We start from the raw sequence: 24,569 nt of genomic DNA, 5'->3' as shown, positions 1-24,569 counted from the left end.
ATCATCAATAATTAATTAACAATCAGTGACCTAACGGTCACTATTTAATAAACATTAATAACCATTAATTTATTACTGTTAATTTGTTTTGTTGTTATTATTGTTGTTGAAGTCATCTTCCAAATTAGGAAGTTTCATTCCCGGTAGCCATGATATGAACGAGAGTTTTCAATTCCCGGCACTCGAGATCAATTTTAGACACTATCTCCAAGATTTGAGTTTTTCTTTTTGCATATTAGGAGGAATGATATGTAATCTACCTATATATCAATTTTCAAAGTTTCATCTCTTAAAACCACTGATAAAATAATCAAAGATTTTACACCCTCATTTTCCTTTTAAAAAATATTACTGTAAGTTCCAAGTTCCTACCAAAGCTGTCATATGCAGAAAATTGAGAAAGATACAGAATCACCATCACTATCGGAAATACTTGAAGATCTTGAGGAGAATTCTAGGATCTTTAAAAATAAATAACAATAACTTCACCTCCCAATTTTAATTGATTACACAATTTTTGGAGAGTAATTTCTTATCCTTTTTTAAAATTACTTCTACAAGTTCAATATTTTGTTGGAATGTAAAAGCAAAAATAGTAGTACAATGAGAAAATAAATTTACAATCGTTGAATAATTACTTGTACTTATATCTATGAATGAATAATTATGAATTTTAAACTTTTCTAGAATTGATTTGATATTTTGTTTCTTAATTCGTTTTTTTGTATGATTTTCCTTATTGAGCTTATCATTAATTACAATTAAAGTTGGAAGGTTTGCTATTTTATCCTCCATAGCTGGAAATAAAGTACTCTCCAAATACTGAACTGATTCTTCAGAATATAATTCACACATTACAATAACAATGTTAGACTCGTTAACGTATTTCAAATTGTAATCACTAATTGGATTGATTTCAATTAACTCGAATAATTCTACAATCACTGGAAACTTTTCAATGTAATGTGACATTTTCCTATAGCTATCCTCAATTGCAATTTCGTGATTATATGGGAAAGCATTAGAATAGACGTAATTTAATATGCATTTGGTTTTTCCAACACCCTTCATTCCAATAATTAATATCTTATTAAATAATACATTTTCATTATTCATATCATTCATTTTTAAACCAAATCCCTTTCGTCTCATCATTTCGAATAATAAAGTACATCTTCGAAATGATTGGAAAGATGGATTTTGTTTCAATTTCTCTTTCATATTCATGACAATCTCCTTCTCGGACATTGACAATACAGAGTGACTCATCAATAGATGAGTTTTCAATACTTCCCACCAATAATTTTCATCATAAAATTGCTTGAATTGAGAGTTGACTGATTGAAGTGAAAAAATTACTTTTCTAATTTCACAATCATAAATATTTATGCAATTATTGGAAATATCGAGCAGAAAATCAAAAACTGTGATGAGAACTTCTGAAGATAACAGTTGCATTTTTTTTGAATTGTTTTTTGTGAACTATTGACTTTTGACATTGATTCAATAGATTCTAATGCAAAACTTGAACCTTAACTATTTCACTTACTGCATTGTAATGTTGTTTTTACTTCTTGTTCAATAATATTAAATATTTTAAAGATCTAAAAATAGTTTAAAAAAAATGAAACCAAACACTTCTTCATCAAACAACAATCAAAGAGCGAGTAGTAATACAACAACAACTGCAACCACTACTCCGAAGAGTGGTAGTGATCATCACCACCACGATGATGACGCACACAAATATTCCCTCTCCTTTGATAATGTCATTAAAGGACCACTTAAATTAAAAGGTAGAACAGGAACAATTGGCGGAATTACCAAACAACATAAAACAAATAATAACAACTCTAATCAAAAGGCAATTGTAGTGGAAAAGACTGAAGCCGAACAAAAATATGAAACCAAATCGATGGAAAGAAAGAAGAAACTCATCAAGGAAAGAGCTCAAAAATCCTACAGAGAAAAAATCAATGAATTTAACGATCGTATTTCTAAACTAACCGAATATAATGATATTCCAAAGGTCTAATTTATATGTAAATAATCATCAAGTAATTTTATTAAAATAATAACAATGAAAAATAGAAAACTATCAAGTCCTCCATATAGAATTATAATTAAAAAATTAATAACCATGAAGAAGTGATAATAATTTAATATTATTATTATGACTAGTATATAATAATTTAAAATTGTAAATTAATAAAAATTTTGAAACGAATAAAAAAAAATGGAAAATCAAGAAACAAGTCTTGTTGCCGTTTCTTCTTCATCATCGGAAGATAGTAATAACAATAACAACAATATTGGACAAACTCCTGAACAACAACAACAATCAAATCCATATGCAGGAGTTAATCTTTCATCTAGTATTAAATTACAACAAAGTGTTCCTGCTTCAATTTTAGAAAACGAAGAATTGAATAGACTCATCAAGGAAACACTTCCAACAAATTATAATTTTGAAATTCATAAAACTATTCATAGAATTCAACAAATTAAACCAAAGAGAGTTGCTTTGCAATTTCCTGAAGGATTGCTCTTGTTTAGTTGTGTGATTAGTGATATTATTGAAAGATTTTGTCCAGAAACAAGTACAGTAATTATGGGAGATGTCACATACGGAGCATGCTGTATAGATGATCTTACTGCTAGAGCTTTGGGTGCTGATTTCATGGTGCATTATGCTCACAGTTGTCTTGTTCCTGTCAGTGATTGTTGCATTAAGAATATTCTATACGTTTTTGTGGATATTCAAATTGATATTAATTATTTTGTTCAATCAATGATTAACAACTTTCCAAAAGAAACCAAAATGGCTATGGTTGCAACTATTCAATTTGTTTCAAGTTTAAGAACTGCCAAGGCAGAATTGGACAAACATTTCACAACTCCTGTATTTATTCCTCAAGTTAAACCATTGTCACCTGGTGAAGTTCTGGGTTGCACAAGTCCAAAAGATTTAGCTAAAAATCATCAAATTGAAACTATGGTTTATTTGGGAGATGGTAGATTCCATTTGGAAAGTGTCATGATTCAAAATCCAGAATTGAAATATTACAAATATGATCCATATGGAAAGAAATTCACAGAGGAACACTATGATCATCCACAATTATTTTCCATCAGACAAGATGCCATTGAAAAGGCAAAGAAAGCCAAAAAGTTTGGTGTAATTCTAGGAACTTTGGGTAGACAAGGTTCTCCAAAAATTCTTGAAACTATTGAACGATTACTGAACGAAAAGAATATTCCATATGTTTCTCTCCTTTTGAGTGAAATTTTCCCAAGCAAACTTCAACTATTCCACGATGTTGAGTGTTGGATTCAAATTGCTTGTCCTCGTCTCTCAATCGATTGGGGTCACTTCTTTGATAAACCATTACTGACTGCCTATGAAGCTGAGGTAGCTTTAACAGCCACTGAATGGAGACCAATCTATCCAATGGACTTTTACTCAATTGAAGGAGGTGACTGGACAGTAAAACATTACGAGAAATTGAGAATGGAACAACAAAAAGCTCAAATGAATTCATCCGATTCTAAGAATAAATTAAGGGAAAGAATGAAGGCTAATAAGAAGCAATAAATCTGGTTCATAACCATATTCCTTTTATTTTATTTTTTTTGTCAATAATTTTGTCGTTTTGCATTGGCCGTTTACATAATATCTTTTATTCTGCTTGTTCTATCAATATAAAACATATCTCTTTCACATAGAGCAATAGGAATTACTCCCACAACTGCTTTATAATACAATGCAATCATAAATTCATCGAAACAAGCTTTAGATTTTATCATTTCTGCACTCAACCCAATTCTCTCCATAACAACCTTAATCATCTCCTTATCTGCAACGTATTCTGAGCGTGAGCCATCATACTCGTAGCAAACTTCATTTTTTAGAATTTCTTTTTCTTCTTGGAAAACTACTTCAATAGATCTTAGTAGTGAACCATTACCACATCCTTAATCGCATCTATAAACTTTAAAATATAGTTCAGTCAATTCGGTATTTCCTTGAATATTTGGAATGATAAAATCATATTCACATTCTGATTGATCATAAGAAAAGAAATCAAAAGAGGTTTTCTGGATAAAGATGTAAGGTGAAAGTTGGCGAATCATTTCGGAAACTAATTCGTCATTGGATTCGTTAAGGATAGCAGGCTCATAACACATTGATTGTTCGGCTTCCACTGATTTCAAACAGTCAATCGATTGTTGAGCAAGAAAACAGTTTCGAATACAATTTAACATGAACTGAGTATTGTTTCGATTGGGATGTGAAAGAATTTCAACCTTCTCTTCAATTCCTCTTGCTTTCATACCCTTATCCAAATTGGTAATCATCATACTGTACCAGAAATCATGAGAATTAATAAAAGTTTCGTTCCAATCTTTGCAAACTAATCTCATCATGAGAATTTGACCAATGTTGGATTTATCTTCATCATTTGCAAGGAAGGCAACAATTTCCTGTACAAGGACTCCACTGTTGGACAGTAAATTTACACTATATTAGACAAAATAAAAGCAATAAATTCAAATGAACATGTAAATTTCAACTTATTTTTCAACTTGAATTGAAAAAAGGATCATTTGTATGGCTGGAAATGGGCCACGTAAAAAGAACCTAAAATCTTTAGAAAAAAATGTCAAATCAATTACTAGTTAGGGTTATTCACGAATTGGAAAGAATTGACGGAATTGATGGAATTGATGGAATTGACGGAATTTTTCAGAATTTTTTAGAATAATTCAGAATGATTCCGTGAAAAAATTCCAATTATTTCGTTGGTGGTTATTTTTAATTTTTGAAAAGAATTTATTAAACTAAACTGATTAAACACGTTAAAAACGTTTGAAACGTTCTAAATGTTGAAAACGTATTTACACATTTGAAAGAAATGGAAAATCAGTTTGATTCCCGCCCACACAGATATTAAGGACATTAAGCAAGCTCAACTATATCATCACAATATAGGGATGATTATTGGAGGCCTCCAATAATGGTTTCCTTATTACAAGAAAAACATATTTAACGTTTTAAACATTTAAAAAACGTTAAAACGTTTACAACGTTTGAATAATGTAATAAACGTTCACAACCAATTCTAAAAAAAAATTCTGGACACGGAATTATTTGGATAGAATTTTTTAGAAAAATTTCATTCCATTCTATTCCATTCCATTTTCAATTCGTGAATAACCCTAAGTGGATTTAATACTTGGAATTCCAACAAGAAATAAAAGTTGTTGTTTGGGATTTCGGGTGATCTTCTCGCCAAACAATAATGAAAAAATGCACAAAATGTGTAATGGCAGGTGATGGTCCTAAAAACAAAAAGCAAAAACAAGAACCCGAAACCACCAAACCTTTCTCTTCTCCACAGACTCATGTATTAATAACAAAAGAAGACCTCAAAAACTCTGCATTACAACTTAAATTTGTTAATCGTGAAAATGAGTCGGAACGAATTGTTAATACTTTAGTGCAAAACAAGAAGCAACAAAACTTGAGCCAAGCTAAATTAGTGTCGCTTTTTCAAACCTTTGGTATTGGTAAAACAACCTTGGTCAGAAGATTTAGAGAGGTATATGGAAAATGGGATCAACAATCGGAATGGGTGAAAGATTTACAGCTATTTGAATTGGATTTTAGATTATTTAAAGTCTCTTCGGAAGAAAGTATTTCAGATATGAGCAAAAAAATTGCTGATTTCGTGGTTAAGGAATATTGCAAGCAATTTATAACAAAATTCCAACCAAATGGATCACAAGATCTTTTACAGAAAAGACAAGATTTTTACCAAAAGATGTTGGATTTTGCAAACCAAAACGATTATGGAGCTAACCTTATTTTTGAAGCTTTAAATATTGATTCATCCTTACCTGAAGGATATTTAGTACTTGTTGATGAAGTAGATGGAATTTTACAGAATAATTTTGGGCAACTATTGCAAGACTCGAAATGGACAACATGTAAAGAAGGTTGTGATATTTATTTGAGTCGCTTTCTAGAATTATGGAATGAAGTAATGCCACTTCTGATCCCCTATAAGAGCACTGTTATATTTAGTGGTCATATTCCTGTACACTTAGCTTTGACAGAGAATCAAGATGTTAAAAAAAGTCCACCTTCTGATTACTGTCTTGTATTTCTGTCACCTATGGAAAACCAGGTCGTCGAAATCATGCTCAGACAGAGTCATGTTCAAAAAGGTAATTCGTGTATCACACTATTGGATGCTTTACAATTGTTAGGCTTAAATGATATTGATGATTTCATAGATATTCTTGTGGAATATACTGGAACTGCTCCAAGAATAATGGAAAATGCATTCAATAGCATTTTGCGTAACTTGAATAATTTATCATCAAAAGAGAAAATATGTGAAGCTATTGAAAAATCTGAGCAAAAACAACACGATGTGACGATTGCTCTGCGCAATGATGAACAAGCCAAATTGGTAGCTCATTTATATTTACTCCATTCCTTTGGTATTGCCATACCATCTCAAACAGTAAGTGTAGAATTCTTTAGTTTTCAGTTTAATGAGTTTTAGAAATTGTACTTTAATAAGAGGCACAGAAACTTTATTGAAATACTTCCATATTTAAAAATGCATTTTCAAGTCATGGAAGATAAGACTGTCAAGATTAATATACCCAAGCTACTAAAAGATGATATTTTAATGAAATTATCAAAATTCAAAACATCAATAAGTGGAGTGCGCTATAATTTGTTGCAAAATAATTCCATTTTACTCCACACTTCAAAGGCGTTGGAATTATCAGTCATTGATTTATTAGCTGAACAAATATTGACTCTCTCTTTTACAAAAACGAACGAAATTACTGTATTTGGGGATTTATGTGGCGGGATTTTCAAAGAAACATTTTTTAGTAGTTTAGAGTTACCTCCCAATTTTTTAACACAAAATATTTTAATCCCTGGATTTTCACCAATTAGCACAAAACAACAGTACGATCAAGAGATGGGGTTTAGTAATTACCTACATCCAAATTACGTATCATTCACCTCAGTGTTAGACGATGCTATGAGTGAAAATCAATTTTGTGCAGCTATTCCTGGAGAAATTAATAGTGGATTTGATGTATTGATAGCACTGAACAAAACTCCATTACAAGTATTAAGAAAATTGTTATTATTTGAAATGAAACTCTATGAAAAGGATTTTTCTTTATCAAAGTTGCAAGAAGAAATCAATCAAGCATCGGCTTTTTTACCCAATACCTATTCAGTTGAAGAAAAGCCATCTTTGAATGGAGAAAATTTACACTTCACAGTAATAATGGTAGTTATGGGATATTCAGATAGCGTACTTCGAGTTATAGAAAAAAATGCGAATAATTATGGATCTCTTCTTATAACAGGAACATGCTATCTAGAGAATGAAACAATAAGCTACACAAAGCCAAAATTTGGAACAAAATCTTGGTTGAAATTGAAAAAAGGAGGTTTCGAAGTTCTATTGTTAACTAAAAAAGGCTTAGAGAATTTATTAAGCAAGGATTTGTATACTCTGTTTCATGACCACACCCAGAAAAAGGAAGAACTGTATAGAAAAATGATTTGTTATCATGTTGGATTCCCCCAAAAACCTTCTTTTTCAAGCATTGAATCTTCATACACTCCTTTGACATCAAATATTGGATCCTCTCAAATGCATGCCAATCAAGCATCAAACTCAAAAACATTACAAAGAGCTTGTGGAATGTTAATTATCCAAGATAATCTATTGGATAAAAGCAGGCCAAAAAGTTGGAGCCCTGAGCAAGTTAAAGTGGTATTATTAGATGCTGAGCAAGGTGTTGGATTGGATGAAGAAGAGTCCCAAAACCTCAAATTGAAAGGACGTGACTTGGACAATATTATTGATGCTTTGATTAGTTTTAATGGTGACAAAGAAGCAAAGATTAGTCATGCCTTTGCACAACCACTTGAAATTAAGAGTCTTGCAGTTAAAAACATAATTGTTAGATGGGTTTTTAATAATTTACTTGAATACAAATAGTTGTTTCAAAGAGAGTTTGCCTTTGAATGATAACGAACTGGTGTATTAATCCAATTAATTTTAAAATTTATGCAGCATATCACTTTAACTCTTGTTAATTGGCATGGTATTTGGTAGATAGTATTAACAAATCCTTTTTTTATGACAACAATTTCTTGGAAAAACAGGAGGAATATAGTTTAATCTAATTTATTTCCCAGCTTAATAAGAGTTTCAATGACATCTTCATTCCAATCAACATTTCCATTCTCATCACTAAATAATCTCACTTCATTATTAGCCCATTCAGTGCTGTTCACATTCCCACCAATGGAAAGGTATTGATTGATGGAATCTGGAACGTTATTACCCATTCTCTGTCTATTGCTAAAGTTTAGAATTGTGAAATGACTTTGAGATTGATTGGAAACTCTTTCAAATTTAACATTCGAATGAGAATTGAGTGAGGAGAGTATTTTTTGAAAATGTACATCAAAAAATTCCTTCTCTGCAAGGTAATAGTACAGAATTGTAGAAGGTTTTGGATTTGGGACTTTCTGAGGAGGAGATGAATTTGTTTCGAATAACTTTGAAAAAACTTTCTTCTTCCTTAAAATAAACTTGTAAATAAGGAAAATTGTTAATAATCCACCTCCTGCAATCAAACAAGTCCAAATAACTCCATCTTGTTTCCTTGTTAATTCCACAATAGAAGTTACCCATTTCAATTCTACCATTTCCAGTTTAGTTTTCAAAGTTTCGATTAATTTTCCCTGAGTGGAAAGTTGTGACATTAAATCTTGAATTTTTTGATTGATAATTTCAACTTCACGCTGCAAATTTTCATACTTGATAGCGGCATCTAGATTAGTTTGAACAATAGACGAAGGATTATTCGAATTTTGTGAAATAACAGATTCCCCATAAGGATCTTGTCTCGTGGGTTGTGTAGCCAAAACTCCAAAACCAATTGAAGTTGAAATTGCTGCAATGGTAGCAAGAATTGTTTTGATCATTTTTTTAAAAGAAACTAAACTATAGTTTGTGGAAAACGTGATGCAAACAAATGAAGGTATTTATTGATCAAAGACCATTTTTGATCAAGAATTACAAAAACTGACTTTGGAATTCCATTGTAAAGTGTTGCAGGACGATTTCTATTGGTTGGATCAAAGAGAATCAAAAATTTACACACGTTTCGAATAAATCATTCGAAGTTGTTGGACTGATCAATTTCTCTAATACAAAAAACTAAATGAATTACCTTCTTCCTGCTCTTTTCAGTGTTGCATCTATTGCAGCTGGTTACATGTACAAAACCTATCAAACAGATAATCAAACTAAACAAGAAGAAACCAAACGTAAACCTGAATGGTCCGTATCCATTTCAAAAGTTTATGATTCCCTTGCAATGGTTGAGTTTCATCTCTCAGGAAACTTGGGTCAGGTTCCTTATCATGTTGCACTATTCACCAAGAATAATACGAAAATATTGGAAGCTTTCAATTCGAATATTCTCTTCCTTTCTTCCAACGACAAGTCAAAATTTAAGGAAGAAATTTATGCGACCATCAAGGATCAACAAGGAGTTGAATTCAAAACCAAGCTTTACTCCTTAGAAATCGAAAAGAATATTCCACTTTCGTCCAGAATTAAAACCCTTCAGCAATCATTCCTAAATTTACTAAAGGTTGAAGAAACTTTCAAATTTTTAACTTGTGGAGGTTGTGGTGAAGGAAAGTCAACTCTCCTCAAAGCAATTGTTGATTTACTTGAACAAAATTTGGGTTTCGTCTTGACAGAAGGAAAGAGAGAAATGATTAAATGTTACAAATCTGAACAAACTGTCACTACACAAATTTTCAATTTGAAGCTTTCAAAGGAAATTGATGGAAAGCACGTAGAAATTGAGATTATTGATTGTCCTGGATTTTGGAATCAATTGAGAGAACCTTTGAAATCAGATATTGAACCGGCAAAGAAAATTCTCGGAAGAATCTTTAAAGGAAAAGTCAGAAGTGGTATGGACAACAATGAAGTATTTATTTCAAATCCTAATCCAATTTCCAAACCAAACATTATTCTGTATTGTGCTAGTCATGACAAGATAACTACCTCACCTCCTGCACGAAACTTATTCTCAGAGTTGAATGAATACTCATGGAAGAAAGGCGTCCCAACTGTTTTGGTAGCAACAGCTCTCGATAATTCTTCCTCTTTCCTAAATAAGGAAAGAACATTGAAAGATTTCAAGAGTTTTGTTTTTGATGGTCATGTATTCGAAGAAATTGATCAAAGAGAAACAGATGTCTTGTTTGGCAATTATTCCAAACCTATCAAATCAGTTGAAAAGATGGATGTTAGCTTACTTCCCATTGTAAATTATTGTGAAAATAATCTTGCCTTTATTGATCAAGTTCCTTCAAGAAAAGAACTCTCCGATTTCCTATTGTATCAATTATTGGTTTTTATGATTAAAAGTAAGAGATTTTCAGTTTAAAATAAACATAAGATACAAAACTACCAAATTAATTTACCTTGTTTTTCAAATTTTGTAAAAAGACTACAGCACCACAGGTTCCCAAGTTGTCTCCAACCTCAGTACTGATGTGGCTCGACGATGCTTAACTTCTCAAATCGGACGGGATGAGGTGCATGAATCGTGATATGGCCGTAGCCATTCACTTCCTTAATACTTCCAATTTCTAGTAAATTAAGAGTTTTCAATATACGGCCAAACAAGTATTATGTAATACTAGAAAATGTCTAACCCTTTCACATCAAGAGCTAGTGCCACCACTGAAGAACAAGCATCTACTCCCTCAACACTTTGTATTCAATGGCAGTTAGAGAAAGAAGAGAATTAAAGAAGGTTGCTGTATTAGTATTAGTAGGAGGACGGAGAGTAATTTTCCTCTTCAACAAAAAGAGAAACATTGAAAATGTGAACCACTGTTTGGAAGTTTGAAAAATTCCATTATGGAATGTTTGCGCTCCTCAAGCTTGGAATAACAATGTATGTCCATGCACTCTTTGTCAATCCCGATGGTGTGTCTTAGGGCGTACAAATTTTTCCTCACTCACTGCGTACTATCTCTCTATTTTAATTTAAATGGCCAGTAAATGAATATTTCTAATGCTCACATTATTGAGGGAGATGTTGTAACTTCAAGTGTTGAAGATTTGGCTCAATTATTCAAAGGAATTGAAGTCATTGTAAGCGCACTTTCTGGAGATCAGTCAATTGTTTATGATGGTCAACTGAAATTATTGAATGCTGCCAAGTTGAGTGGTGTTAAAAAGTTTGTTCCTTCAAGTTACGGTTTCAATTTCCAAGATTATTTGCAATTAGGTGATAGTTTCCTCATCGATCCAAAGAAGAAATTGATTAGTGATTTGCAATCTCAAAACCAAGTTGACTATCTATTGATTCACAATGGATTATTCTATAGTTATGCTTTCTTTCCAAGTTTCTTATTCCAAAAGGAGAATGACACTGTTAAATACTATGGAGATTTGAATGTCAGAATCCAATTGACTGACACTTCAGATATTGCCAAGTATGTTGTCGAAGCATCTTTGAATCCACAATTAAAGAACAAATCAATAAACGTTGCTGGTGATGAAAAGACCTTAGAAGAATTAGCTCACTTGAGTTTCCCTCAAACTCAACTCGAATTTGAAAAGTTGGGATCCGCCCAAGATTTGAAGAATCACATCCAGAAAGAAATTCAACAAGGATTGAAACCAGAACAAATTGGTCCAATTATATATCAACAATTGCAATGGATTGCAATTTCAGGAGTTGCACATCCACCAAAAACTGATAACGACCTCTTCAATGTTAAACCACTTTCATTGAATGATTATGTAAAAAATCAAAAATAATAAACCTAATCTGTAATATTAAATCCCAATAAAAAACAAAAATTGATTACACGTGTTGTTCTGATGAGAAGATTAATTTATGTTGATCAAGAAGCCGACATAGCTCAGTTGGGAGAGCGTAAGACTGAAGATCTTAAGGTCCCTGGTTCGATCCCTGGTGTCGGCAAATTTTATATTATTTTATTTAAATTAAGGATCTTTGATACAGATGATGAAAAGCGAACATAGGTAATTTTGGACCAAACAAATTTTCAAAATTAAAAAATACCAACATATAAATGTCACATCATAATGATGAAGAACCTCAACCAGTGATCATTGATATCGGTTCTGGAGTATCAAAAGCTGGTTTTGGAGGTGACGATGCTCCGAGATGTGTTTTGCCATCAATTATTGGAAAACCAAAACAAAATTCCAAACTTTCTTCTCTCTTAGGTCAACGGAGTGTATTTGTTGGTGATGAAGCTCAATCAAAGAGAGGACTGTTGGATTTATCAAATCCTATTGAACGTGGTTTAGTTTCGAATTGGGAAGATATGGAAAAATTGTGGCATTTCATATTTTACAATGAATTGAGTATTGCTCCGGAGCATCATCCCATCATGTTGACTGAATCACCATTGAATCCGAAAGCAAATCGAGAAAAGATGACACGAATCATGTTCGAAACCTTTGGAGTTCCAGCCATGTATGTTGCTAATCATTCAGTGCTGGCTCTGTATGCATCTGGGAGGACAACTGGTCTTGTGGTGGATTCAGGAGATGGCATGACACTTACAGTTCCTGTTTATGAAGGGTATCCTAATACAGCACTTTCGTATATGGATTTGGCTGGTAGCGATTTGACTCAATATTTAATGACCTTGTTGAAAGATTTGGAATATTCACCCTTTACTAAAAAGGAAATTGTTAGAGATATTAAGGAGAAACTCTGCCATGTGGCATATGATTATGAAAATGAAAAAGTGGTGGAACAGAATTATGAACTACCCGATGGGAATGTAATTAATATTGGAAAGGAATTATTCACTTGTCCAGAAGCACTTTTTCAAACAAATTTAATTGGAAAGGATTCTCTAGGAATTCATGAGAAGGCCGTTCACTCTGTCGTTAAATGTGATGTCGAAATGAGAAGGAATTTGTATGGGAGTATTGTTCTTTCTGGTGGAAATACCATGTTGAAAGGATTGGAAAGGAGATTGAAAAAGGAAATTGTAGAGCTAGCTCCCTCAACATTTCATGTCAATATCATTACTCCACCTGAGAGAAAATATTCAGTTTGGATTGGAGGATCAATACTTTCAACACTTGGAATGTTTCAACAACATTGGATAACAAAGGAGGAATATGAAGAAACTGGACCTCGAATTGTTCAGGGAAGATATTTCTAGAAATTGTAATCTTATGTTTATGTATATATTCATGAAATAGATTATTTGGATAAGATTTTGTTTACAACTTTCAAATAATTATTTTCTCATTTCTTTTTCTATTAGAAAGGAATTCAAATATTTCAAACATTCCGAAAGAGAAATATTAATGCAAAACCTGTGGAATTTCGGAATTAAACACTAGCTTACAAACAAGATTCCGAAGACGTTACAATTTTGCAAAAATATTAATAGAATTTGACAGGCTTGAAATTTGACAGTTTCAACAATTCTCCAAAAAAAAATGAGTAACGTCGACAAGAGAAGCTCTGCAGCAAAAAACAACGAAGTCAGATTCACATCTAGTGGTTCCGTTGACAAAAGATCAGCTGCTGTTAAAAGTGGTGATGTTCTTCTCACCAAAAATGGAAATGTTGATAAAAGATCGGCTGCTGTAAAGAGAGGAGATGTAAAAACCAAATGAAAATTCTATTTTGATTAATATCGTTCGTGCTTGTGATGATTAATAAATGTAAATTAGTATAAAAGTTGTGAATTTTCTCTTTCAGAATAGTTGATATTTCCTTTTCATCCTCATAAACCAACCGAAATCAACAACAAACATTTATAACAATGCTTGTTCTCAAGTGGTAAGCACCTCTTGTTTATCTCATTTTCAAACTGTACGAAAGTTAAAGAGAGGATTCCCACTCTTCATTTGACAACTTGAAACTACTAGCACTTTTAAGAACAAGAATATAAAAAGCACGATGTATATCAGATTAATTCAGTTTCAATATTGTCTCTATTTTTCAACATACCTTAACCAGAAATTCAACTCTTTATAGTTTCTTTGATTGTAACAATCTGAAACTTGTCTTGTGCCTTTAATAATCGTTGAATAGAGTCATTGTAAACTCAATATGGACTTTTTTTGTAACCAACTGTAGTACTTCTTTACAGTCCTTTCGTTCTTTAAACATTGGAATTTTTTTCATTCCAAGATATTCCACATCTTTGTGCACAATCCAACCATTGAAGTTCTTTCATTCTGTTCTTGTTCAATTATCCGCACCGATTAACAAAGACCAAATGTACAATGTCCAAAATCTGTGGCTACTCTCTTTATGGAAAATCATTCATCTTCAATCATACCATAAAAATCAATATACTAATCAAACTATTCTTTTCAAACATTTAAATACTGAAACATGTTTCACTTCTCAAACACAATCAAAAAAACAAAAAATGAAAAGATTCGTTTCAATCTTATTGATTGCCTTGACTTTGGCAATTCTTGCACTTTCGTTCACTTCTGGAGTTTCTGCAGAAGAATCAACTGCTGCCTCAACACTTTCCTTATACATTAGAAAGAATAACAAGAAGAGAAATCTCAAGAAATACAGACTCAAGAAGAGAAAGAACAATAGAAAGCTCAACAAGTACATTGACACCTATGGAAGAAAGAGAAGAGGATGGAAGAGATATGGAAAGAAGAGAATTATCAGAAAGAAGATTGATGTTTATGGAAAGAAGAGAAGATTTAATAAGAAGAGAAGAATTGACACTTACAGAAAGAAGAATAGAAAGAATAGAAAGAATAGAAGAGGTGGCAAGAAGAATAAGAAAGTTGATATTTACAAGCGTAAATAATTGAAACAGAAATCAATTTCTTTAAAAAGGCTAAATTTTTGAAACAATTTTGCTTTTAATTATTATTTAACATTAGAATAAAGTGTGAGTCTCCATAAAATTAAGTTTGTTATTTCATTTGTAAAACAATTAAGACGGGAAGCCTGCCAGGAATATGGCGACTATCCCGCTACAGTCTTTGACTGTATGAACAGTGAAGGCAACGAATCTATTGATTGTTGGTTCAGTAAGTTTGTTGTTTAGAAAAGCTTGCTACGTGACCATCTATATATCACCTTTGAATTTTATCTATTTAGAAATAGAAACTTGTGGTTGATCAATAAACCTTCAAATTTCGAGTTTGAGTCTTCAAATATTGTTACAGTATTCACAGATTCAAAAAAGACTACAGCACCACAGGTTCCCAAGTTGTCTCCAACCTCAGTACTGATGTGGCTCGACGATGCTTAACTTCTCAAATCGGACGGGATGAGGTGCATTCATCGTGATATGGCCGTAGCCATTACTTAATGTAAATTAAGGTTTTTCAACCTTCATCGTGATATAACCGTTCCTTAATACGTGAAATCCTCCCTTGACTTTATGGTTTACTAGAAACATTTCCTATGAACAATTGCACTACCAACATCTGCATATTCCTGTGCTGTTATGCAAGTTGATTGGAAAGTTGGCAATTGGGAGAAAATACTGCCACCAATCCATGTACTGTACTTTCTTTCTGGTGGTGCTGTTATTCGAATTTTCATTGTGGAGGGAGATATTTCTCTCAACTCATTATTCAATCGTTCAACAATTCCATTAAACAATGTCGATCCTCCTGAAAGAACAATATTCGAATACAATTCCTTTCTAATATCCAAATCTGACTTTCTAATAGAAGTGAAAATATTTTCATGAATTCCAGCAACCTCCATTCCAATAAGATTTGGTTGAAATAATATCTCAGTAGTTTTGAATCTTTCCCTTCCAAGTGAAATTACATTTCCATCTGGTAATTCATATAAACTTTCTTTCGCTGTTTCTTCCACAAAATTACTGGCAACATAACCAGTTTTTTCCTTCATATCCATGACTATTGCAGTTTCGCCCATGGTGTTGAAATTATATCCTCGTTCCATTAACATTTTCTTCAAATAATCTGTCAGGTCTTTGCCTCCTAATTCCAATCTATTGGTGGCATGTGATAGGGCATATCCTTCATAAATAGGTACTGAATTAGTGACGCCATCTCCTGATCCCAATACTACACCTGTCATTCTACCACTTGCAAATATTGACATGGCACATTGATTTGCCAAACACAAACCTTGCACCTTAAAACTTTCAAACATGATTTGTGCCATTTTCGCTTTCGTTTCCTTTGAATTTAATGGCATTCCCATCAATAATACTTCATGTTCTTCAGGAGCAACTCTTAACTCATTATAAAATGTATGATGCCATATCTTTTCCATATGATACCAATCAGTAATCAATCCACGATCAATTGGATATTTGTAAACATTAATACCCCTCCTACACAATGCATTATCTCCAACGTATGTTGTGATAGAGCCCATTGAAAGGAGGATGGGTGCTACTTTTTGTTGTGAAGTTACTGTGGGAAAGACTGCAAGTGGAGCTTCATCACCAGAAAAACCAGCTTTCATTAGAGAGGAACCATTATCAATGATGAGTGGTGGATTTTCATCAGTCATTTTTTTTGTAAGTTTTAATTTGGAACAATAATTTACGATTAGTCTATTACTTTGAGTTTATTAATGTTAATATCAATATTTTCAAAATTACAGGTTAAATTACTAACCTTAACATTATTAAACTCAAAGTTTTGGTGCTGTAAATAATAAATAAATTATTTATTTAAAAAATGTTTGTTTGTCTTTGATTGATTGAATCTACTTGTGGTGAAATCATGGTCACCTTATTTACAGTATTGGTTGTTGGGGTAGTATTTGAAGATGGGAGTGTTTTGAGCTTGTTTGTGGATTCTTCAATTGTTGGTCTATAACAGAAGCACATAGTTTGGAATGGATACAACAAGTCATTATCACAGATGAACTTGTTAATCTTGTCGAGATCAGTAGAATCTTTAACTTCTAAATGGAAACTCAGACAAGAGGAAAGGTATCTGTGGTTGTTAATTCTTGCCCAGTTACCATTAGCATCACCAAACTCAATTAATGGTGATGTATTTAATGTGATTTCTGCTTTGAGTTGTGGCTTGATCAAGATTAGGAAAGCAATATGTTTGTAATCAATAGAAACTCTGATTTGGTTACCGTCTCCATTGTCAATTGACAAAACCAACTTATCCTTCTTGAGTTGAATATCGAATGACAAGTTATTATTTTCACCTTCAAGAGAGCTAATGGTCTTTCCGTTGAATTCACCAGAACGTAAAGTGATATTCTTGAGTTGATGAATTCTATATTCTGAGAGACGAGCTTGACAATATTCAGCAGCTGATTCAAAGACTGAAATGAGTTGCATAACAGAATCATCCATTTCCATGCTCTTAGCAAGATCTAGAGGTGTTTCACCTTCATTGTTCTTAGAGGTTAAAAGTTCATAAATATTGTTGGTATTAGTTCTGTACTTGTCGTCATGCTTTAACAAGACACCAAGAACATTTTGAACATGTTCAACAGTAGCATATCTACAAGCAATATGAAGCAAGTTATCGCCAACTTCATCAGTTTCAGAAATGTCAGCACCATTATTAATCAGGTAGAGACAGACAAGATCTGATGAGGCAAAACTGGCCCAATGTAAAGCAGTCCTGCCATAATTATCTTTGGCATCAATGTCAACAACAGATTCTGTAACCAAATATTGAGAGAGTTCGAACAAGCCACGAGCGCTAGCATGGTGCAAAACAGTGAAACCACATTCATCTGTAACCTTACCAGAATAGAACATGGTTTGATCGTAACACTTGTTGGAGAACGAAGAAGCATCTGCATTAAAGTTATTTAAAGCATTTTGATTACCAATCATGTGTTGAATCATGAGTTGCAAATCATAGGTATTGGTTGGGTCAATGTATTGGAACTTGGCTTCACCACCAATGAGGCTTTCTCCAAACATGACAGAAACATCAACGATGCCTGCCTTTTCACTTTCAGGAGTCTCGCAAACAATGTAATTTCTCTTAATGGTGTGGATTTCTCTGGCATCCTTGTCTCCAAATCTGACAACACATTTGGAGAGTGGTGTAGAAACAAAACCAGAACCCATAACCTTAACCAAAGCACCACCAGAAGTAAAACCAAAGGCAGGAGAAACATGTTCAATGGTTGCTTCATCTGTTTCGTCTTCTTCAGTATCAGAATTTCTCTTTCTCTTATCCTTAGTCTTTCTTCTTTCCTTCTTCTTTTCAATACCTCTCTTTGTAATTGTTTCAAATCCATAAGATTCAATACTACAGACAACTCGCTTTTCAGCATCAAGTAATTCAAACTTGATTCTGAGTTTTTGTCCATTGTTATGTGAGGCAAATTGAATGACAATATCATCAAAGATTGCAACCCATCGCTCAACTGGATGAGATGAAGCTTTAACGAATGGCTTCTCTCCCAAAACTGCTAGGGCTGTATTCTTTCTGGTTGACTTGTCAATACCCATAACTGAAGGTCTAACAGAAATTACAGCTGGGTTACTATCTTGTGGGAGTTTTGTTACATCCAATTCAATAACTTGTCTTGGCAATGGATGTCTTGTATTGTCTCGACCACCAATTTGCTTTTCAGTTACTGGCTTATTAAAACCTTCAACTAATTTAATCAGATCTGGAATTTGAATACCTTGGAAAGTAAATCCATTGAGAGCAGATGGACTTGGTGTAATTGTAGAACCAGGTGATAATGTAGAACCAGAAAGTGGTGAATGTGGACGAGGATATCCCTTTAAATTTGGTAAACTATTCAACACTGTCACTGTATCAGAAAATTGATTAGAAGCTGGTTTAAGTGGTTGAGCACTATTCTGTTCACTAACAAACGGAACACCCTGATTGAAAATACCATAACCCTTTGGATAGGAGTTTGTTTGTGGATTTGTGGTTGCTTGCATATAGCTGTAACCTTGTGGAGCCTGTAAATATCCGCCATTATTAATAAATTCGAGGAGGTTATTGTCATCAACAATTGGCATTACGTTAATATTCATGTGTGGTTGTTGTTGGATATTGTTATTTGGAGTGGTGGCAAATACTTGTTGATCATTGACATCAAATTCAGGAAGGAATGTATCATAGTCAGCAATATTATTGGTAGTATGAGGTTGTTGTTGGTGGAAGTTATTTGGATAGTGATGATGATGGTGGTGTTGATTCGTTATCTGTTGTTGTTGTTGGTGGTCAGCAGAAAATTGTCTTCGGGTATTGTTATTATTATACATGTTGTTACTATTATTATCAGAGAGGGAATTAAATTGGTGGTTAATAATATTCATATCAAAAGATGTAGATGGTTGTTGGATAAACTTAAATATTTCGTCAAGATCAACCGAATCAGAATTTAGATTTGTGTTAGTAGTAATAGGATTTGATGTTAGAACTGTAGGCTGTTGTTGTTGAGGTTGAGATTGTACAACACTGTTTGAATTATTAGGAGTAGTCGTAGATGAATTTCCCAATGTTGCCTGCTGCAGAATATCAACAAAAGGGAAGGTATGCGTTTGTTCTTTTTGCATTGTTTTGTAGAGTGTTGCAAGTCAATGAAAGGAGGAACAGAAAGGAACTCTCTTGGAAGATGAAGTCTTGTTTAATTTTTGTTCGTGTAATGTTCTCTAATTTCGTTGGAACTGTGTCCGGATGTTACACAGGATCTTCTTAATTGAAAATTTTTAAAATATTATTTTTAATGTTATGTGATGATGAATTTGTGTGATGATGGATTGTTTGACGTGAGGAGAGAAGTGGTTGACTAAATTGATAAACTCATTTCTCTTAATAGATTTGGTTTTATTTACGAAGTTTTAGATTTCTTCTTCTGCTGCTCTTCTATTTACATAACCTCCAATTATTTTAAATGCTTGAACACTGATATTCTTGACAGCTGTTGAGGTTTTTGCTGTTGCTCTTGATTTACATGTGTATCTGTCGTCGAATGAGGTGTTGAATGGTTTTTGCATTGTTGAGGCATTATTGCTGTGTCTATCAATAATTGTTCTGTAGAATGTTTCCTCTTCTTTGATAAGTCTATTTTGCATTTCATTTACAATATCCTTCTTACCAGAGGCAATATTGTTTTCTCTTTCCTCTTTTTCTTTGAATTTTTCTGAAATTAATTCTCTATCTGGAGTTGTTGGTCGAATATTTTCTTGTTCAAGCTCCATACAGATATCTTCCCATGCCTTATCGTTCAGTAACTTGTCGTAATGTTGAATTTTTACAAGCTCCATACTGTCATCATCCGAAAGAGCAGATGAATCAATTCTATTTCCAATTATATTAAGGACATGGTAAATCTTTCTTTGCAGATCATAATCTTTTGGATCAACTTCCATATTTTCTAAGAAAAATCTATCTTTAACTGATTTAGCACTTTCGTTTTCTTTCCACAATTTGATAAGATATGTGACTACATTTTCCTTATTTCTTCCCTTCCAAGTTAATACTTCATCCACTGCTTGCATTGAACAATTCATAAAGTCTGCTAAACAACCCAAAATAGAGAGCTTAATCCAGTCATTTACAAGAGTAAGTAAGGTCAATAAGTAGTGAATTCCATCACCATCAATAAATATTTTTTCACTCTCTTCTGTTCCAACAACGCAAGACCATACACAATCCACACTATTGAAAATGAACTCATCTGAACATATTCGTTATACAAAATAAGTTCATTCAATGTTACTTACCCTTTTCCACCTGGTTATAATCTTTCACACAACTCTCTAAAAGTACTAGAGATTTTGTAACACCTCCATTAAATTTGAAAGCTTCTCTGGATTCTATTACATGTGAGCATACGTTAGAAACAATTCTGATGGCATCAGTTCTTGAATTTAACGAAACTCCTGTATCCACACATGCATCAAGCATTATTGGAATGACATCTGCATTAAAAAGGTCGACAGACCCAATTACTGTTGTCGAAATGTTCATAATTGTATTGTAGCATCCTCCCAAAATTGTTTCATCTTTTGTAGTTTGTAAAACCTCCAAGCAGATTCTTGAACCTTGCTCCTTAGAAAATTCCTCAGGTACTCGTACGCTCAACATGAACAATACTTTGAGAGCGATGATTTTAAGCTCCCATTTTTGATTCTCATTCCATTTGTTCATTATTGTTCCATTCTCGTTTATAGTTTCCAATAAGAGTAGAGTAAATCCCAACTCAACAATCAAAGGAAGGCAGCTATCAGAGAAAGTGAGGTAGAACAAAATTGTCCATGATAGCTTTTTCATTTCAAAATCTTCATTGGAAGTTGATGATAAAGAATATTGTACAGTAACTGCATCTGGATATAAGTCTAATCCAATAGATACAGCAGCAAGATATTCTAAAAGTCCACAATCCTTCAAGATTGTTTGGTTTTCAGGTTCTCGGGCAAGGAAGGAAAATAGAATCAAAATATCATTTCTTAATTCTTTGTCCTTTGTTCTGAATCCCTTGCAATTAATTTCTTGAATGATATTGAAGAGAGATGTCACACAAGAAATATCTCCCAAGTAAAGAGTGGATTTTGGAAATACTTCTACAACATTCCACAAAGTATCTACAACTTTGAATACAATCATATCATTGAATTCGGATGCATTCAGCACATTGACTAAAATATTTAAACCTCCTTCTCTTGTCAAAATTTCAGAAAATTCTGAATACTTGGAAAGACACATAATGACTGTCATCGTCTCCAAAAATATTTCAGTGTCAACTTTTTCCTTTTCATTTGTCAAATTAACAATTGCATTAAGAGCATCCCTCAGAATATCAGAATTTTTAACTGCTTTCTGTAAATACTCAATATCAAATGATTTTTCAATTAAATCACTCAAACACTGAAAATATTAAGTCATTCAGTAAAATATTTATGCTGCTTACCTTAGCAACTGTAACTTGAATTGGTTTAGCAATAGCCACAGTCAATCTCATAATTTTTCCAAGAGAATTTACAATTGAAAGATAGGAATCTGCTTTAATTAAAGAATCACTAGCTTTTCGTTCTCTCAATGGAATGAAGCATAATGAAACAAAAGCATCCAATAATTTGATACAATTTTCTTTTGCCTCTAATGGCTTCTCTCCTTCAAGAATGATATCAACACAATAATTTACAAGAAATGTGACATCATCTTTCTCGTCCACATAAAATCCTAATTCCCTGTTTGCCAAAACCTTTTGAAATTCGGCATAATGTCTATCATATAAATCGAATGAATACTTGTCATTAATTAAACTAATAACTTTTTGAAATGTATAATCGGAAGGTGATTTGATCGATGTTGTTGTATTCAATACTTCCTTAGAAAAAGAACTTCTTGTTGTTGATTGTAAATCCTCTCGTAAACTATTTGTTGATGTAAAAGAAGCATTCATTATTGTGCTCTTTTGTATTGGATTTTTAGTTCTCGATGATGAGATGGAATTGATTTTCCTTGGTGGAACAATAGGCTCATCAATTCCGTGTATGATTTGTGTTTGTCCTTTTACTCTATCTTTCGATTCCCCTGAAAATAAAACATCAAGGGGTCTATTTTGTATACTCCTGTTCATTCTTAAATATTTTAAAGTTACAGAGAGAAGTGATAATTAAATTCTTCCAGTGGTCAAGAGCTGCTTAATGATGGCTGTAGATTTGTTTTTTTGAAATTTTTCCCGCCAAATAATCGCCTTTGTTTGAAAAAGAACGTTACAGAGTAAATAACCAATTTTTAAAATCATCATCATTAGAAGAGACAAACAACAACTTTAAAGTTCGTTTCGAAAGGGCAAAAGATAAAAAATGCCTGTAAGGTATCATATTGTATCTCCCACAGCAGCAGCCTCATCTTCCTTAGATGCTGGAGGAGAGAGTACTTCCTATTCAGAGGAGAATGATCAGAAACGTCTAAAAGTTAGAACAAGTAAAGAAGGGAGAAGAAAAGCAACGGTAAAGGAGGTTTTATCAGAGTAGGTGTCGGAAGAGATTTATTAATTTCATAACATTGATCATATTAGATTTGAAGCATTAAGACAGGAAAATGGAGTACTAAAAGAAAAGATTGAAGAACAGACAAGTGCTCTCGATTTTCTTCGTAAATCAGGAGAACAACGAGAATCGTTAATTGAGGAATTGAGGAAGGAAATTAAAAAGCTTAGGGTAACAGCAAAGCAAGAATTTGATATGTTTGCAGAAGAAATGAAAACTAAAAGCATGGAGGATGAATTTAAAATTAAAACATTATCAATTGAAAAATCGAGAATGGAGAGCGAAATGCATATCTATAAATTTTATGAGCAGGAAAATGCTGAGCTCAGATCAATAGTGAAGAGTTTACACGCTCAATTAGAGAAACTATCTCATGTAAAAACATTGGAATCTCAAACATCTGCTGTAGAATTGGAAAAATTTAGGAAACAAATTGAATCGGAATATCAGAAGAAATTCGAAGAATCAGTTAGTAGACAAGAACCAGTAACAAAGAATGATGGCGTGTGGGATGCTATAGTTCGAAGTGGCCTCTTTAAGGAGGTCATGGTAAATAGACCTCCTTCTGATATCAATGTGTTTTTGGAACAAATCAGAAGCATACTTTCTCAAAATGAAAAATTGAAAAGGGATAAGCAAGTAAGAGATGAAGATCTAATCAAGAGAGAAAATTTAATTAGAGAAATGCAGATAAAACAACTCTCAGATCAAGAAAAGATACGATTGCTAGAAGAGGATGTCTATGATTCTAAAAATGCTTCTGCAGACAATGATGTGTTACATACAGAGCTCGATGTTATGGCCAATGAGTTAACAAGATTGACAGAAAGATACAAGACATCCATGTCAGAAATGGAAAAGTGGAGAGGAAGGGCTCTTGCATTAAAACATGTTGATATTGACCTGACTCCAAGAAAGCTCAGTAAGTTACTCGATGCAAAAGAAGAGATGATTCAAAGTGCCAGAAATACTGTTAAGAATATCAAGAAAAATGTGGATGAAGAGGTTGAAAAACCAGCAATATCTGTTTTGCAAGCTCTTTCAATGTGGAATACTAACTTTTCCAATGTAAATACTTCAGAAATGCAACAAGACCAGCCTCAACTTCATTCTCAATCACTTCCCGAATCTTTTAGAGAAGAGGAATTTTCAGAGCCAGTCATATTTGAACCACTACAAAAGAGAGCAGTAACCTCAAAGGAAAAATCGGCAAGGGACAGAACTTGTAAAATTGTTTATCCTAACGAACACTCCCAAAGTCATAGCTTACTATCCCTCAAACCAAAAAAGAAGAAATCTTTCGAAGAAGAGTTTGCTGAGGCTAACAAATCACTGTCTGTAATGTCAAAACAAAAGAAGAAAGGTCAATTGCCAAGCCATTTGGTTTCACTCTACAAGTCATTTGGAGGTTCAAACACTTCTGCTGACAGTAGCAAGAATGGGTCAAGATTTTTGGTGCCTTAAACTTGTTTTACAAAGTAATCAAAGGACAATC

General features: G+C 33.0%; 13 protein-coding genes and 1 non-coding gene across 14 annotated transcripts; 9 read left to right on the top strand and 5 right to left on the bottom strand.

Moving 5' to 3' along the window:
- Nucleotides 1-498: 498 nt before the first annotated feature.
- Nucleotides 499-1,125, bottom strand: NAEGRDRAFT_62369 (uncharacterized protein; the record flags this gene model as incomplete). Its single annotated transcript, XM_002682254.1, has 1 exon — nucleotides 499-1,125. One exon carries the CDS (start codon nucleotides 1,123-1,125, stop codon nucleotides 499-501), a length of 627 nt encoding a protein of 208 aa, XP_002682300.1.
- Nucleotides 1,126-1,879: 754 nt separating this feature from the next.
- Nucleotides 1,880-2,035, top strand: NAEGRDRAFT_5545 (uncharacterized protein; the record flags this gene model as incomplete). Its single annotated transcript, XM_002682460.2, has 1 exon — nucleotides 1,880-2,035. A coding segment is annotated over one exon (156 nt), but the record flags the coding sequence as incomplete, so codon positions are not given.
- Nucleotides 2,036-2,236: 201 nt separating this feature from the next.
- On the top strand, nucleotides 2,237-3,595 carry NAEGRDRAFT_30094 (uncharacterized protein; the record flags this gene model as incomplete). Its single annotated transcript, XM_002682459.1, has 1 exon — nucleotides 2,237-3,595. The coding sequence occupies one exon, from the start codon at nucleotides 2,237-2,239 to the stop codon at nucleotides 3,593-3,595; it is 1,359 nt and encodes a 452-aa protein (XP_002682505.1).
- Nucleotides 3,596-5,303: 1,708 nt separating this feature from the next.
- On the top strand, nucleotides 5,304-8,048 carry NAEGRDRAFT_62366 (uncharacterized protein; the record flags this gene model as incomplete). Its single annotated transcript, XM_002682458.1, has 2 exons — nucleotides 5,304-6,533; nucleotides 6,594-8,048. The coding sequence occupies 2 exons, from the start codon at nucleotides 5,304-5,306 to the stop codon at nucleotides 8,046-8,048; spliced, it is 2,685 nt and encodes an 894-aa protein (XP_002682504.1).
- A 179-nt stretch (nucleotides 8,049-8,227) lies between these two features.
- Nucleotides 8,228-9,043, bottom strand: NAEGRDRAFT_62365 (uncharacterized protein; the record flags this gene model as incomplete). Its single annotated transcript, XM_002682253.1, has 1 exon — nucleotides 8,228-9,043. The coding sequence occupies one exon, from the start codon at nucleotides 9,041-9,043 to the stop codon at nucleotides 8,228-8,230; it is 816 nt and encodes a 271-aa protein (XP_002682299.1).
- A 239-nt stretch (nucleotides 9,044-9,282) lies between these two features.
- NAEGRDRAFT_78059 (uncharacterized protein) lies at nucleotides 9,283-10,527 on the top strand (the record flags this gene model as incomplete). The annotated part of the gene is made up of 1 exon (XM_002682457.1): nucleotides 9,283-10,527. One exon carries the CDS (start codon nucleotides 9,283-9,285, stop codon nucleotides 10,525-10,527), a length of 1,245 nt encoding a protein of 414 aa, XP_002682503.1.
- Nucleotides 10,528-11,150: 623 nt separating this feature from the next.
- Nucleotides 11,151-11,915, top strand: NAEGRDRAFT_62363 (uncharacterized protein; the record flags this gene model as incomplete). The annotated part of the gene is made up of 1 exon (XM_002682456.1): nucleotides 11,151-11,915. The coding sequence occupies one exon, from the start codon at nucleotides 11,151-11,153 to the stop codon at nucleotides 11,913-11,915; it is 765 nt and encodes a 254-aa protein (XP_002682502.1).
- Nucleotides 11,916-12,008: 93 nt separating this feature from the next.
- On the top strand, nucleotides 12,009-12,081 carry NAEGRDRAFT_t32. The gene has a single exon. It is a non-coding gene; the product is annotated as a tRNA-Phe (tRNA).
- Nucleotides 12,082-12,193: 112 nt separating this feature from the next.
- On the top strand, nucleotides 12,194-13,306 carry NAEGRDRAFT_30071 (uncharacterized protein; the record flags this gene model as incomplete). The annotated part of the gene is made up of 1 exon (XM_002682455.1): nucleotides 12,194-13,306. One exon carries the CDS (start codon nucleotides 12,194-12,196, stop codon nucleotides 13,304-13,306), a length of 1,113 nt encoding a protein of 370 aa, XP_002682501.1.
- A 1,227-nt stretch (nucleotides 13,307-14,533) lies between these two features.
- Nucleotides 14,534-14,938, top strand: NAEGRDRAFT_62361 (uncharacterized protein; the record flags this gene model as incomplete). The annotated part of the gene is made up of 1 exon (XM_002682454.1): nucleotides 14,534-14,938. One exon carries the CDS (start codon nucleotides 14,534-14,536, stop codon nucleotides 14,936-14,938), a length of 405 nt encoding a protein of 134 aa, XP_002682500.1.
- A 590-nt stretch (nucleotides 14,939-15,528) lies between these two features.
- NAEGRDRAFT_29917 (uncharacterized protein) lies at nucleotides 15,529-16,635 on the bottom strand (the record flags this gene model as incomplete). Its single annotated transcript, XM_002682252.1, has 1 exon — nucleotides 15,529-16,635. The coding sequence occupies one exon, from the start codon at nucleotides 16,633-16,635 to the stop codon at nucleotides 15,529-15,531; it is 1,107 nt and encodes a 368-aa protein (XP_002682298.1).
- Nucleotides 16,636-16,768: 133 nt separating this feature from the next.
- On the bottom strand, nucleotides 16,769-19,630 carry NAEGRDRAFT_78058 (ankyrin repeat domain-containing protein; the record flags this gene model as incomplete). The annotated part of the gene is made up of 1 exon (XM_002682251.1): nucleotides 16,769-19,630. One exon carries the CDS (start codon nucleotides 19,628-19,630, stop codon nucleotides 16,799-16,801), a length of 2,832 nt encoding a protein of 943 aa, XP_002682297.1. The 3' UTR covers nucleotides 16,769-16,798.
- A 285-nt stretch (nucleotides 19,631-19,915) lies between these two features.
- NAEGRDRAFT_62358 (uncharacterized protein) lies at nucleotides 19,916-22,482 on the bottom strand (the record flags this gene model as incomplete). Its single annotated transcript, XM_002682250.1, has 3 exons — nucleotides 19,916-20,754; nucleotides 20,801-21,944; nucleotides 21,988-22,482. 3 exons carry the CDS (start codon nucleotides 22,480-22,482, stop codon nucleotides 19,916-19,918), a joined length of 2,478 nt encoding a protein of 825 aa, XP_002682296.1.
- Nucleotides 22,483-22,888: 406 nt separating this feature from the next.
- Nucleotides 22,889-24,538, top strand: NAEGRDRAFT_62357 (uncharacterized protein; the record flags this gene model as incomplete). The annotated part of the gene is made up of 2 exons (XM_002682453.1): nucleotides 22,889-23,055; nucleotides 23,104-24,538. The coding sequence occupies 2 exons, from the start codon at nucleotides 22,889-22,891 to the stop codon at nucleotides 24,536-24,538; spliced, it is 1,602 nt and encodes a 533-aa protein (XP_002682499.1).
- Between the last annotated feature and the right edge of the window lie 31 nt (nucleotides 24,539-24,569).

Source organism: Naegleria gruberi, assembly GCF_000004985.1.
Source record: "Naegleria gruberi genomic scaffold NAEGRscaffold_3, whole genome shotgun sequence".
Taxonomy (NCBI): domain Eukaryota; phylum Heterolobosea; class Eutetramitea; order Acrasida; family Naegleriidae; genus Naegleria; species Naegleria gruberi.
The sequence above is the reverse complement of the archived record's forward strand: the minus strand, read 5'-3'. Positions and strand labels throughout refer to the sequence as shown.